At 44.0% G+C, this 12,919-nt stretch overlaps 1 protein-coding gene across 1 annotated transcript; it reads right to left on the reverse strand.

Annotated features, from left to right (window-relative positions):
* Window positions 1-919: 919 nt before the first annotated feature.
* LOC134436329 (ras-related protein Rab-25-like) lies at window positions 920-11,948 on the reverse strand. Its single transcript, XM_063185489.1, has 5 exons — window positions 11,687-11,948; window positions 9,559-9,754; window positions 7,316-7,509; window positions 3,927-4,007; window positions 920-1,678 (listed from the first exon to the last, which is right to left on the reverse strand). The coding sequence occupies exons 1-5, from the start codon at window positions 11,721-11,723 to the stop codon at window positions 1,551-1,553; spliced, it is 636 nt and encodes a 211-aa protein (XP_063041559.1). The 5' UTR covers window positions 11,724-11,948; the 3' UTR covers window positions 920-1,550.
* Between the last annotated feature and the right edge of the window lie 971 nt (window positions 11,949-12,919).

A 12,919-nucleotide genomic window follows, 5' to 3' on the forward strand; every position in this document is an offset into this window, starting at 1 on the left:
CCAGCCGAAGGGAGAGCCCTGGTATGGTTATGGCCATGTACCTGTATTCATCAAATGACAGCAATGACAACTTTGTGAGTGTGTGGCAGCTCCTTCATGAATTCAATGACCAAGAAAGTGCTGCTATTCAAACAGCTATGGAGGGGGACCCTCCTAAATACATGTATTTTGATGGGGGTCCCAACTTAAGTCCCTCCTTGCCTCGGCCCCCAGTGGTATAGTCTACTTTTTTATGGTGGGTATACTGTATATTTGAGCATTTTTTGAAGTGGGTATACTGTATATATTTTTGCTATTCAAAACAATGGATCAATCAATTTTAAGTGGGTATACTGAAATCCCAAACATTTAGAAGTGGGTATACTCCGTATACCCGCATTCTACGTAGACTACACCACTGTCGGCCCCCCAAATAAATGAATGAAACACCCCTGGGCAGGTGGTTAGTGAGGCAGGCCTCTAACTTGCTGGCTCTATTCCCAACACCATCAGATGGGTGGGACTCAGTGGAGTGATCAACCAGCACCCTCCCCTATCCTGGAGAGGCATGGATGCAATGTTCTTTAGCGTACAGTACAGCATGCACTACACTACACTGTGTCCTGTGGTATTTGCTGTGTCACTGAAGACCTCCCCAGAGGGACCTTCAGTTTCACCACCTCCGTCCGCAGTTGAACAGGTGCGTGTGTGTGTGTGCGTGTGTGTGTGAGAGGAGAGAGGGGGGGGGATAGAGAAGCTTATACTAGTTGCAAAACATGAGAGTAATGTGGATGTACTGTAAGGCATGGCTGCCACCTGCAGGCACAAGCACACGCATGCATGCATGCACGCGCGCACGCACGCGCCTGCATATACACGTGCAGTGCACACACACACGCAAGTACCGTATGTGGGTTCTGTCCATTGTCCTAACTCCCGTCTTCCCTTGTGCTTGTGACCTCGTGATGACGTTGCAAAACGTCATTTTCAACAAGTTTAATTAATGAATATCAAAAGCACTATTCAAAGATCATTTTTCTCATTTGCATCTCCCCCACGTTGTTGTGGCTTGGCCTGGCTGACAGCAGGGAGACGTTATTGTTTTCTCCATGGAGGCAGGCCGTCAGTGAAGCGTGAGGTGACAAGCACAGGTTGAGGACGGGAGTTAAGATATTGGAATATGTACCCTGTGTGTCTGTATTGTAGGCCTAAGCGTGTGTTCATGAGACAGACAAATTCGTGACACAAGCTAGTGCTGCCCTCTATAGGAATGTAGCTGCACTCACCACCAGAAAGCACACATTTAAGAACTTAAACCATCTCAGATATTTATTTACTTAATTTATGTACATTGATTAGAAAAAAATACAGTGTGTGCGGATTAGCAAACAAGGACTAGGCAGGCAGGAGCAGGGATCCTTAGGATCTGGACCAGGGGTGAATTTCTCGAAACCATAGATGCTAACCACATTAGCTACTTTGTTGTTCACAATGCTATTTCCCATTGGCAACTACCGAAGTTGCTAACAGGCTAACAACTACGCTTTCGAGAAAGGAACCCCAGGTGGTCATTAGGAGCCGGAGCAGCAGGATCCACTTTTGGTCTGGGCCTCGCTGGTGGGCCCCATGGGGGCGGCCAGGGTCACGGCACTGATGGATCCCCTCGTCACCTGGCGGCTGGTCACCTTCCGGTGGATCTCTTGAGTTGACAGAAACAAATCAAGATAGATAGATAGATAGATAGAAAGAAAGATAGATAGATAGATAGATAGATAGATAGATAGATAGATAGATAGATAGATAGATAGATTAGTGCATCGCAGGGGCGTAGGCGGAAATAATAAAACAGGTGGGCCCAGAAAAAAATCGGAAGGGCCCAACACAAAAGGTAGATATTATAATAGCGTGCTCAAAAATGATACTTTGAAATTGAAATCATAGAAATCACAGAAGATGAACCAGACTTTTGACAAAATTATTAATTATCGCTCAGTGCTATGCCATTAATTATAGTTCAATGAGGCAACAGTTGACTGTCAAGTGTGAATGGGGTGGGCTTGGATTTCAAGTGGGCGGGCCCAGGCCCACCCCTGGCTACGCCTATGGTGCATCGTTACACAGTTGTAAGCTGTACTGCAAGCTACTGGGAAGCTATAAGCATCCATTTGAGGTGCATATTTCTGGCTCTGGCTGCTTACTACTGCCCCTTCCTGTGGATCTATGAATACCATACAGTAGATGAAGATGAATAGAACAATTAAAAGGATGCACTGGTGGATCACTGTCCCATTTCTGTACATTATTTCCATGGCTATAAATTAACTTTTTTCGTCACTAGCCAATTCAGCAAGTAGATGTTAATCTTACGAACCAAACGTACACTCTCTACCAGTCAAAGTGGCTAGTATGTTTTCTTTTCTACCAGCCAAACTGAGTTTTCACCAGCATTTGGCCGGTTGGCTGGTGTTGATTTAGAGCTCTGATTATTTCAAAGTAAAAACTTGACAACTTAATTTCCCTTTGGGTTTACAAAACCTTTATCCGAAGCAATTCAAAGGTACTTTTAAGTACACTATACCGTAGTCTGAGCAATGTGGAGTTTAGCATGTTGCTCAAGATCACTTCAGCCAAAGATAAGCATGCAGCAGACCTCCCCAGTCCCCACAGTCTTATTAATGATGAGGGATTTGACTGTATGGTCACAAGACCACCACCCATTAGGTCACGTCTGACCCAATATAGTTCTGTACATTGGGGGATCATTACATTAGCCTGGTCCTGACCATCCCATGATACTACCATTTCATTTCGTATAGCAGTGGAGCCAATCCTTTGGCAGAAGTACGTAGGATGGCGCGCGAGGCTATCATACATTACATCACATTAAACTTGTTTTTGTTTTTTTTATCTTCAATACGTCTTACAAAAGTGGACATAATAATCTGCAACTGTGTGTGGAGCTATACACAGTGTGGCACAAAGGCACAACACAGTAATAAACATGTCAAGTCATGGTGCAGGGAGGGAGGTGTTGCTGACTTGAGCTATTATGAAGGGAGGCTCTCTTGTCCTGTCTTGTCTCTTGTCTCTCTTGCCTATCGACCTGAGCTACATAGCGCTACGTTAGCGTCCCATTGGCTTAGGGCAGGCCAGGGCGGTATTATGACGTTGTGGTGCCCCCGGACACTACACCTCGCAGGTGCCCTCTTTATGAACGATATTTGTTGAGTTTGTGTCTTGTGGTGGTGCCCCCTAAATGGCTGTAAAGGGGTTTGTGCCCCTGCACACTGTGCCACTGGCCCTTATGGATAATCCGGCCCTGCTCAGGGTTAGGGCTGAAAGCCCATTGGTAGCTCACAGCAGGCAGCCCATTGTGACAGAGAGAGGCACTTTGGGATAAGAGAGCGCTTGCATCTTGAGAGGCTGAGAGGCATGGCATGACCCCGAGCAGCTGTGCTATATGTTGTGCAGTTAGAAGCAGGGCCGGATTAAGATACCCTGGGGCCCCGAGGCTACAAGTTGCTGTGGGGCCCCCCAAAAGGCAAATTTCACGAAAAATGTTCGTAGAAAGTGTCCTAATTACACGCTAGGAATTCAGGATAACATGTCTACCAACTGTGCTGAGCACAATAAATGTTTTTTTTTTTTTTTTCAAATTGCATCTTGGCACAATTCTGCCATTTTTCACTTTTGGGCAACCAGGGACCCACTGGCAGACTGGGGGCCCTAGGCTGCAGCCATATCTAGCCTGTGCATTAATCCGGCCCTGGTTGGAAGCTGTATCAGTTCTTCTCGGAAGAGACCACAGCCCACAGCTATTCGTGATTCACGTCTCCAACTTTGGCTTATATAAATGGCAGGTGCTCCTTACTACGAGAAGCGCTCCCTATTTTTAGTGTGTGTGGTATTTTGCATGAGCACTGTGTTAATGACAGATGAAAGCATACCTGTTAAGACTTCAAGAAAGGCAGCTTCGACATTTGTGGACTCCAATGCTGACGTTTCCATAAACAGTAGGCCTTTACTCTCTGTGAAGGAGAGCACACGGAACATTACATTGCATTAGACTTACTGCAAAGGTGCACTGGGTAGAATGTTGCCAGAATGGGTACTGCAACTATGCTGCTCATTGAAACTGTGCTGCCTATTACTACATTTGATTTGTTGTTGTGTGGATATTTACTAAATAATGAACCAATATTTACTAGAATAAGCAAAGTACAGTAAGTTTTGCAGCTAAAAATGTAAAGTACTGGAAATTCAAAATGGTGGACCATGGAGAAGATCCCCCTTTTTGTGTATGAAAAGTGGAATTTTGTTAATCATTATGAATTTAGAATTTGGTGGTGGAAAGTATTCATGAAAAAGGTAACATTTGTGAATGGGCTGCATGAATTTTGGAAATAAACTACAAAAAATATTACACAGACTGTTTTAGTAGACTGTTTTAGTCATTTAGTCAGTTAAGACTGAGGAAATTCACACTTTTCATACATAAAAAGGGGTCACTTCTACATGTCCACCATTTTAAATATTTTTTAGCTGCAAAAGGTACTGTACTTTGGTCAGACCAGTAAATATTACTTCATTACTCAGTAGATCATCATGGAAAGATCATATTTGGGAATGTGCAGCAGATACACCATTATTAACCCATTGTGTCATGAGTGACATGTATGTACGCTGCATTAAGGTTCTTGAGATGTGAGCTCTTTTATTTAAAATGTGGGTAGGTTAAAGCTGAATGAACACATTCTAGAGCAAAATGAAGGTTCTAGCTTTTAAATGCAACTTATTTCATGTTTGTATGTGCTTCGGAGGCTGAGATATTTAGGTTTTAATAGGGAGAGGGCACCTTTTCCCAAAAGAGCTTAGGCTAAAGTGGGTTAATACAAGTGAGCCCAGACCAGTAGCATCTCACATGATATATACAATGGCGGTGAGTGTTTGTGCCAGCAGTGTGCTTATGTGATGCTGCTTCATCCTAGCTTACAAATGTAATTGATTTCGATTAATGAAAGGGATTGTTTAGTCATGTATAACATGAAGGAGAACTTTTCCAAATGTCTCATTATTCTGCAAAAAAAGTGATGTGGGTATTATTGTCTGATGAAATGTAATGTTGGTCCAACTGAAGCTCATTTTATAGTGCTCTTCGCTTCAGTTACTTTGGATTGGTGCAGTCATTGGGAAACAGATCAGAATTCAGTAAGAAGTTGTGTCACAATGTTGGCGTACAGTAGAGTTTGCTCTGTGAGACAAGAACACATTTATTTAAACAGTACAGCCACAGTCATTTTGCATTCGCATAAAGCTAAATTTTTGTCTGCAAAAAAGCAGAAAAAGAATGAAGAAGGCTTTGCAAAACATCTGCAAGACACAAAAAGACACAAGTATTTAAAAGCCGTAATAAGACATCTGCTATTTCGCAAGCTATAGGCCTATCCTTGTCTGAAAGGAAACATCTGTTTTGAATCATGTACCAGAACTGTAATGTCATTCCAGTATAATGGGCCTTTACACACTGTGTCTCTCTGGGTCTTGATGCGGGGGCAGATTTGTCCAGGGACAGTGCGGGGGCAGATCTTGTGTCAGCCCACTATGATTTAGAACCCATGTAAACAGATAGTCCTAATGGGACATTTGCACTGGACTTGTCTCTGTGGGGATGGGTCAGGGCTGAATTCGTCCGGTCCAAAACTAGAAAACAGCACTCTCCAGTAATGCAGCCCATATGGACTCGTTTGCATCATTGAATGTTTCTCATCTGGTTTGGTAATGCCAATATCTAGTACAAGCAGTGCACCTTCATGTGCACTGCATCTATGTGTCATTCACGTTATTGTCATTCATCCTTTTCACTGATTTACACACACTCTGTCTTCAACTCAAACCTCTTTGGACTCTACCTTGAGTCCAGAAGTAGAAGTAGAGTTCAGATGCAAAACCCCCTAAATGCCTTTTCAGAAAATAATCTTAATTCATTTTTATTTAATACAAAGCTATAAAAATTGCAATTTTATTTTATTTTATTTATGTAATATAACTATTTATATGTATTATCAAGTACATGAATGTAAACCAAACCAACAACGGGGTTCTCTAAACATATAGAAGTGCAGGTCTTCAGAAATGGAGTTAGGGCGTTTTGCATCTGAACTCTTCTCTCACAGATGTAATTAAAACACTTATAAGGTATCACTTTATTTTCACGGGGCTTTAATTACAGTGTACTTACTCATTAGGTACAGTGGAATAACTGGTGTAATAACATGTAAGTACAACTGTAGTACATGTTATTACATTGTTTTTGTGTATCTGCACACCACGGGTGCCTTGGGCCTCAGTTCAGCCCTTTGCCTCCCTGGATCACTTTGGCAACGTATTATAAAACCTCTTCATAGTACATTATGGTAGATAGATACATAAAATATCGACTGTTGTACTTACATGTTATTACACCAGTTATTCCACTGTACCTAATGAGTGAATGAAGCCCCGTTAAAATAAAGTGTTGTCAATATTACAAAGTTGATCCGGTTAAATATGAATATTACAAAGGTGAAAACATGTGATATCATACCACTGGTGTTGTAATTACACCTGCAAGAGTACTTCTAATTACAACTCATTATCTGTTCATTGTAATAATACGAGGAGTAGTAACAATTCCAATAATAATAGAAGTATTATTTCAGGAAATACAGTATACTGTATCCTGTATATTACATACTGTAGGTACACCGGATCCTGATTTTTAGGATCCTGCCGGATACCGATCCACTGCTTAAGATCCTGCCGGATCCGGAACCGGATATCGGATCCTACGACAGGGTTGAAACACATAGCCTACTCGCACACGTGGGCCCTTTCTATTACGTTGGCTCAAACTATTGGCTTACTGCGACACTGCCTGCAACGGCCACTTCCAAAGGGCTTTAACTCCATGCAGCAATTGGGATTGTGAAAGACTGACTGAAAAGCCTAGTCTAGAGATGCACCAGATCCTGATTTTTAGGTAACTGCCGGATACCGGATCCACTGCTTAAAATCCTGCCGGATCCGGATCCTGTGAAAAACCCTATTATCCTGCCGGATCCGGAACCGGATCTTGGATCCTGTGCATCTCTAATACATACTGTAGGTGCCTGAAAAGGGGATGCAGTGACGCATTTGCATCCCCTCTCTTGGGCTCCCCTAAATGAGGCTTTTTCAACTTTTACCGCAGATAAAAATGAGTATTGCAGCAGTAACATTGTTAAGAAATAAAGAATCAAGGAAAAATAATGCAACACCACTTTAAAACTCCCTCCGGTGCCCTTGTATTAATACACACCTGCAAAGGCCTTGGCCTCCTCGGTGGGCACGGTTCTCTGGGCCTCCAGGTCGCTCTTGTTGCCCACCAGCATGACCACGATGTGGGGGTCAGCGTGGTCGTACAGCTCCTTCAGCCATCGCTCCACGTACTCATACGTCAGGTGCTTGGTGAGATCGTACACCAGCAGAGCCCCCACAGCACCTCTGTAGTACCTGCATGGAGGCGAGACAAGACAGCACGCTCTGTCATTTAAAGCATTCCTTTACACACAGAGGCAATTCAGTGTCAGTTAAACAATCTTTGAGTAGGTAAGTACGAAAAACAACTGACAACATGTGCATAAAAATTAAACGAAGTAACAGAGTAGGACAAGTCGAAATCATTTAACTATTTCTGTTTCTCACACTTGTGTCAGTGCACTAATGTTTAGTGCATAGCGCACACAGTGCACTGAGGTCTTTAGTGCATAGTGTTGATGGAAAGTTTGGACTGTCGGTGCACTGAATTTTCAGTGCGTACTATACACTGAAACATAGCGTCCAACTTTAGACACAGATATGAGACTAGAAGTATCAGTCCCGGGTTCACGAATTGAAAGCACTGCCACCACGTTTCCTCCAGGTGACAAACAGCTGCCTTCACAGAGGATGAGATCTACTCAGGTTGTGGCCTGTACTGTTCCTCTATAGGCATAAACGGCGTGACGTGTGCCATATGCGTTACGCCCCTTTTCGGGGGAAAACATTGGGGGGAAAAGTCAATGCAAGTCAATTGGTGGTGTTGGGAAAGAATAAACGAAAGACAAGGACCTGTAGACTAGTGTTTTTCACGCTCAATATGCCGAAGACGTGTTGTGTTCAAAGCTGTTCAGCTGTTCAGCTGTTCAAATAATATTATAGCCAACCAGTCGTGGCTGAAGCATGGACCGTGTTCATTTAGGCTAGCCGATGAAGCATGTAAGTTAATTAGACATTAGGTTTGTTTTCCTCCAAAAAGGGGTGTAACACACATTCACGATCAAAGTACCTGGATGGTCGTTCATACGTATAGTAGTGTTTCTCAGGGGGGCTCTAGAGCTCCCCATGGGGTGTGAGAGAACCCTTGGGGGGCATTGAGAAGGAGACAGCTGTTGCATTAGTCAATTTTATTTTTTAATATGAAGGCGGCGTTGGAAGACTTATAATGAGGTCAAGGGGTCACTTGTTCAAAAAAGGTTGAGAACCACTGACTAGGCTTTATTGAGTGGGTCATCACAGGCCCGTAGCCAGCCTTGTGGTAGGGCTGATCTCTTTCCTCCGAAAGTGGACTTAATTTGGCTCCCTATTCCAATGTCCCCAAATACACGAGCACACTTCAAATATTTTAATTTAGACATATTTTATTAATTATGAGCTTGCTGTGAGTCTGTTGCTGTCCTTAATTGTTTGTCTGTAACTCCCCATTCATAACATAAATGGACATGAATTGCTTCAAATTACTGCTATCTGACTTATTTTCATTGTTGGCCCAGTGTTGGGGGGTTCGAGAGGGGGGGTTCGAACGAACCCCTCGAACCCCCCCTGGCTACGGGCCTGCATCACAGAATCATTAACAGCTGTTTCTAATCAATGACTCTATAAACAGTCCTTGACTTTGATAATGATCAGAAAGCAGAGATCGCCTTGAGAATGTATGAGTCACAGAAGTGAGATAATTGCCTTGAGAGTCTTGCCTATTGTATCTTTGTTTTGGCTGAAGTGAAGTGAAGTGAAGACAGGACGTGAGTGGGAGAGAGAGATTGGGTAGGGCTGGGAAATTACTCAGGCTGGGACCAAATACACACCAGAAGATGTTAAATCAACTCTCTAAGCATTGAATTAATACTGTGAGGTTTTGTTACTGTGTAAAATGTTTAGGAAGAGGGTCCTACTGTGGCGCAAAAGGTAGGGCACTCGCTTGGTATGTGGCCAACCCAGATTCAATATCCCGGCCTAGGTCCTTTGCCAACCCTTCCCCGTTTCTCTCTCTCCCCAGCCACTTCCTGTCATAACCTTCACTATCCTGTCAAATAAAGGCAAAAAAAGCCCAAAAAATGTGTACCCCCTTAATGCATGCCGTTCCTCCTGTGGCACGCTATAATAGACATTGAAACATTACTATAGTACTACATGACAGTGCACAGGGCCTTTATGCATTACAACTTGGTCATTGCCATTCTGGTAACAGCTCATTTATAATGCCGTGTCTTAAGGGGTTAAGGGGCAAGAGACTGCTCAGCTCACGCGGAGGTGATGGCCCTGTAGCGCTCCAGGCCAGCCGTGTCCCAGATCTGGGCCTTGATGACGTTGGTGTCCACCTGGATGCTCCTGGTGCTGAACTCCACGCCGATGGTGGTGCGGCTGTCGTGGTTGAACTCGTTCTTGGTGAAGCGCGCCAGCAGGTTGCTCTTCCCCACTCCCGACTCCCCAATGAGCACCACTGTGGTTAGAGAGTGAAGTGAAGTGAAAGCCCAATTGGGAAAACTCCAACTCCCATTGTCATTGTGACACAGCACTCCACAGCACACAAGTGTTCACGACTCACTGCACACAACGAAATTGCATTTATGCCTCGCCCGTGCAAGGGGGCAGCCCCCAATGGCGCCGCAAAGGAGCAGTGCGGCGGGACGGTACCATGCTCAGGGTACCTCAGTCATGGAGGAGGATGGGGGAGTGCACTACTTAATTACTCCCCCCACATACCTGGTGGATCGTGAGTCGAACCGGCAACCGTTGGGATACAAACCTGACGACCAAACCGCTTACCCATGACTGCCAAAGAGGTGATCAACATGAGTGGTTAGCCAGTTGTGGGTAAGCGGTTATGGTGTCAGGCTTGCAGCCCAAGGGTTGCGAGTTCGCTTCCCGACCAGCCAGGTTTGCTGGGGGGAGTAATCAACCAGTGCTCTCCCCCATCCTCCTCTATGACTGAGGTACCCTGAGCAGGTGAGCATGGTACCGTCCTGCCACATTGCTCCCTTGGGGCGCCGGCTCTGGCTGCCCCCTTGCTCGGGTGAGGCATGAAATGCTATTTCATTGTGTGCAGTATCTATCTATCTATCTATCTATCTATCTATCTATCTATCTATCTATCTATCTATCTATCTATCTATCTATCTATCTATCTATCTATCTATCTATCTATCTATCTGTGTAATCATATCCCACTGGGTGACAAAAAAGTATTTTCAACTTGAATATTTCATCATTAATCAATATCTAGGATATTTTGGTGTTCCCCTTAGTTCAGGTAGAGTTCCCGTAATTTTTGAGCAGTAGCCTATAGTCAAATGCATGTAAGACTGTGTAGACAATGCAATGTGCTGCTGGTTACAGAAAGGCAAGTTTGAGGTGCCACTTGGCCTTTGGACACTATTCTTTCCATTGTGTTTTTCTGTCTTTCGAAATGATACAGGCATGCCAGTCAGACAACACACCCTGGACGGGTGAGGCCAGGACTCACTCCAAGAATAAGACTAGATCTCAAAAGGCATACACCTACGTACATGCTAGTAGTAGCACATGTGACGTCATAATTGCCTTACTACGGCAAGTCTGCATTATATTACACTTAACTGACTCTTTTTTTTCCGAAGCAACTTACAATTATAGGTTAAGTATTGGTTACAGTCCCCAGAGCAATGTGGGTTTAGGTGCCTCACTCAAGGGTACTTCAGAAACCATGGAGTGAGGTACAGAAGGGAGTGGAAGGGTGGGATTCGAACCAGCAAGCTTCTGATCTAAAGCCTTGCCCATTAGACCAAAAGGGTCTAAATTAGTTGTCAGAACACAATAGCAAAGATGGAACCAAAATCTGCATGAATATTCAAAGGATGGGTTGTATGAACTTGCTGGTGAAGTTATTTGACAGCGATACAGTTCACAATACATTGTTTGCTGTGTCTCATTTATTCAGAGACTGCTATACTGAGAATGTTTCTTTCAGTCAGTCAAAAAAAATGTAGTAGTTATGCAAGAATGTCAGCGATGAAATATGTCATCATCCATGACTTTGCTTATCTGCCATCTGAGGAGAGCACATGACAGTGTACGTAGATGGAGCCAGATTGCCTAGGTCACATGCTCATTTCCCATTCATAGACACTTGAACTCACAGGAAACTGTGAAATATACCTGTAATCAACATACATTTTGTCTGTCTTTGGCCAGCTACACCCATAAGTGGGTACCATAAAGCAAAAGTGACTAGATTTTACATGTAGATATTGCTGACTCTTTAAACAGGACTGAAGACTCCACCGCTTTCCCAGAATTTCTGTCTTCCTTATGCCCAGAAATAGCATACTGTGTACACTATAAATACTACATGTCATAACTTTGTAGACAAATTGAGAACAACTGAAAAACTCACCCTTGAAGACAAAATTGTAAGTCAAATCGGTCCCCATTCTGGACCCAAAGATGGGGAAGCTAAAGTAACCAAATCATGGACAGTGAGTGGTATCCCAGGACAGCAGCTGTGCGGAGGGCAGGACCTGTACAGCAAACCATGAGACAGATAGCCAGCCAACAGAGAACCCCGGAACTCCGACAACAGCAGCACTCTGGAACTCTGGGAACTTCTCTGGAGGTTCCAGTTGGCCTGCCTGCTGAGCTGACTGGGGGGAAAAAATGCAGTCCAGCCAGCTTGGTGCTGTCTGGCTGTCGCAGGGACAGAGAGCAGGGAGGGGTGGGGTGGGGGGGAGAGACATGTCTCGGGCGTCACTGGTGCAGGTGAAACAGGAAGAGTCAGGTGGTGACAATAGAACCCAACCTGGACCTGCTGCAGAGAGGACAATGATATGGCCCACACCCCTTACACACTCGACTCCACCACTCCTCCCATTTAGAAATGCAAGAATACCACTCCTCCCCAACAGGTAGACTACATGGGAGTTACAAAATACTTCATGTTATGGTTTTGACATGTGGCACATACTCTAAAAGAAGCCCATTTCACATTTCCTTCATATATGAGTAAGGCACACACAGTGCGGTTATTCCATCTACAATGCTTAGCATTGCAGGAAGGTGTGCATGCGTCTTAAACATATAGCAGCACATACATAATAAAAGTGCCATTTGTATTGTCCTCGTATACTAAGACCTGGGGCCTATGCTACAAAGCTGGTTCAGGATATGTTAAGGTTAAGTTAAGAGGTAAATCATCTAATAAAAGATCCTGAAGTCCTCTTGTATTAGATGATTTACCTCTTTAATTGATCCTGAACCGGCCTTGTAGTATAGGCCCCTGTAAAAGCCATTTAATCACAATGAAAGTTAAAAGTATGTATTTTTGCACATTGGCTCCTCCTCCCATCCAGGGAGGTGAGATGAAGGGTTGCCAGATGTGACTGAGGATTTCCAGTCCAAATAAATGCTCAAAAACCACCTGGAGGCACCAAATCCTGCCCCATCATGAAATAAATCCTATTCATTCTATGGTCATAAATAATTAAAAACCTGACCAATAGCCTATTTTTTTAAACCCACACATGGTAATCCTAAACAGCACAACTGGGTGGGAAATTGCCTCATTCTGACAACCCTGGTGAGATTTTGTGTTTTTGACCCGCCCACATTCACACACCTCAGTCCTTGCATT

This window comes from Engraulis encrasicolus, chromosome 20 (genome assembly GCF_034702125.1).
Source record: "Engraulis encrasicolus isolate BLACKSEA-1 chromosome 20, IST_EnEncr_1.0, whole genome shotgun sequence".
Taxonomy (NCBI): domain Eukaryota; kingdom Metazoa; phylum Chordata; class Actinopteri; order Clupeiformes; family Engraulidae; genus Engraulis; species Engraulis encrasicolus.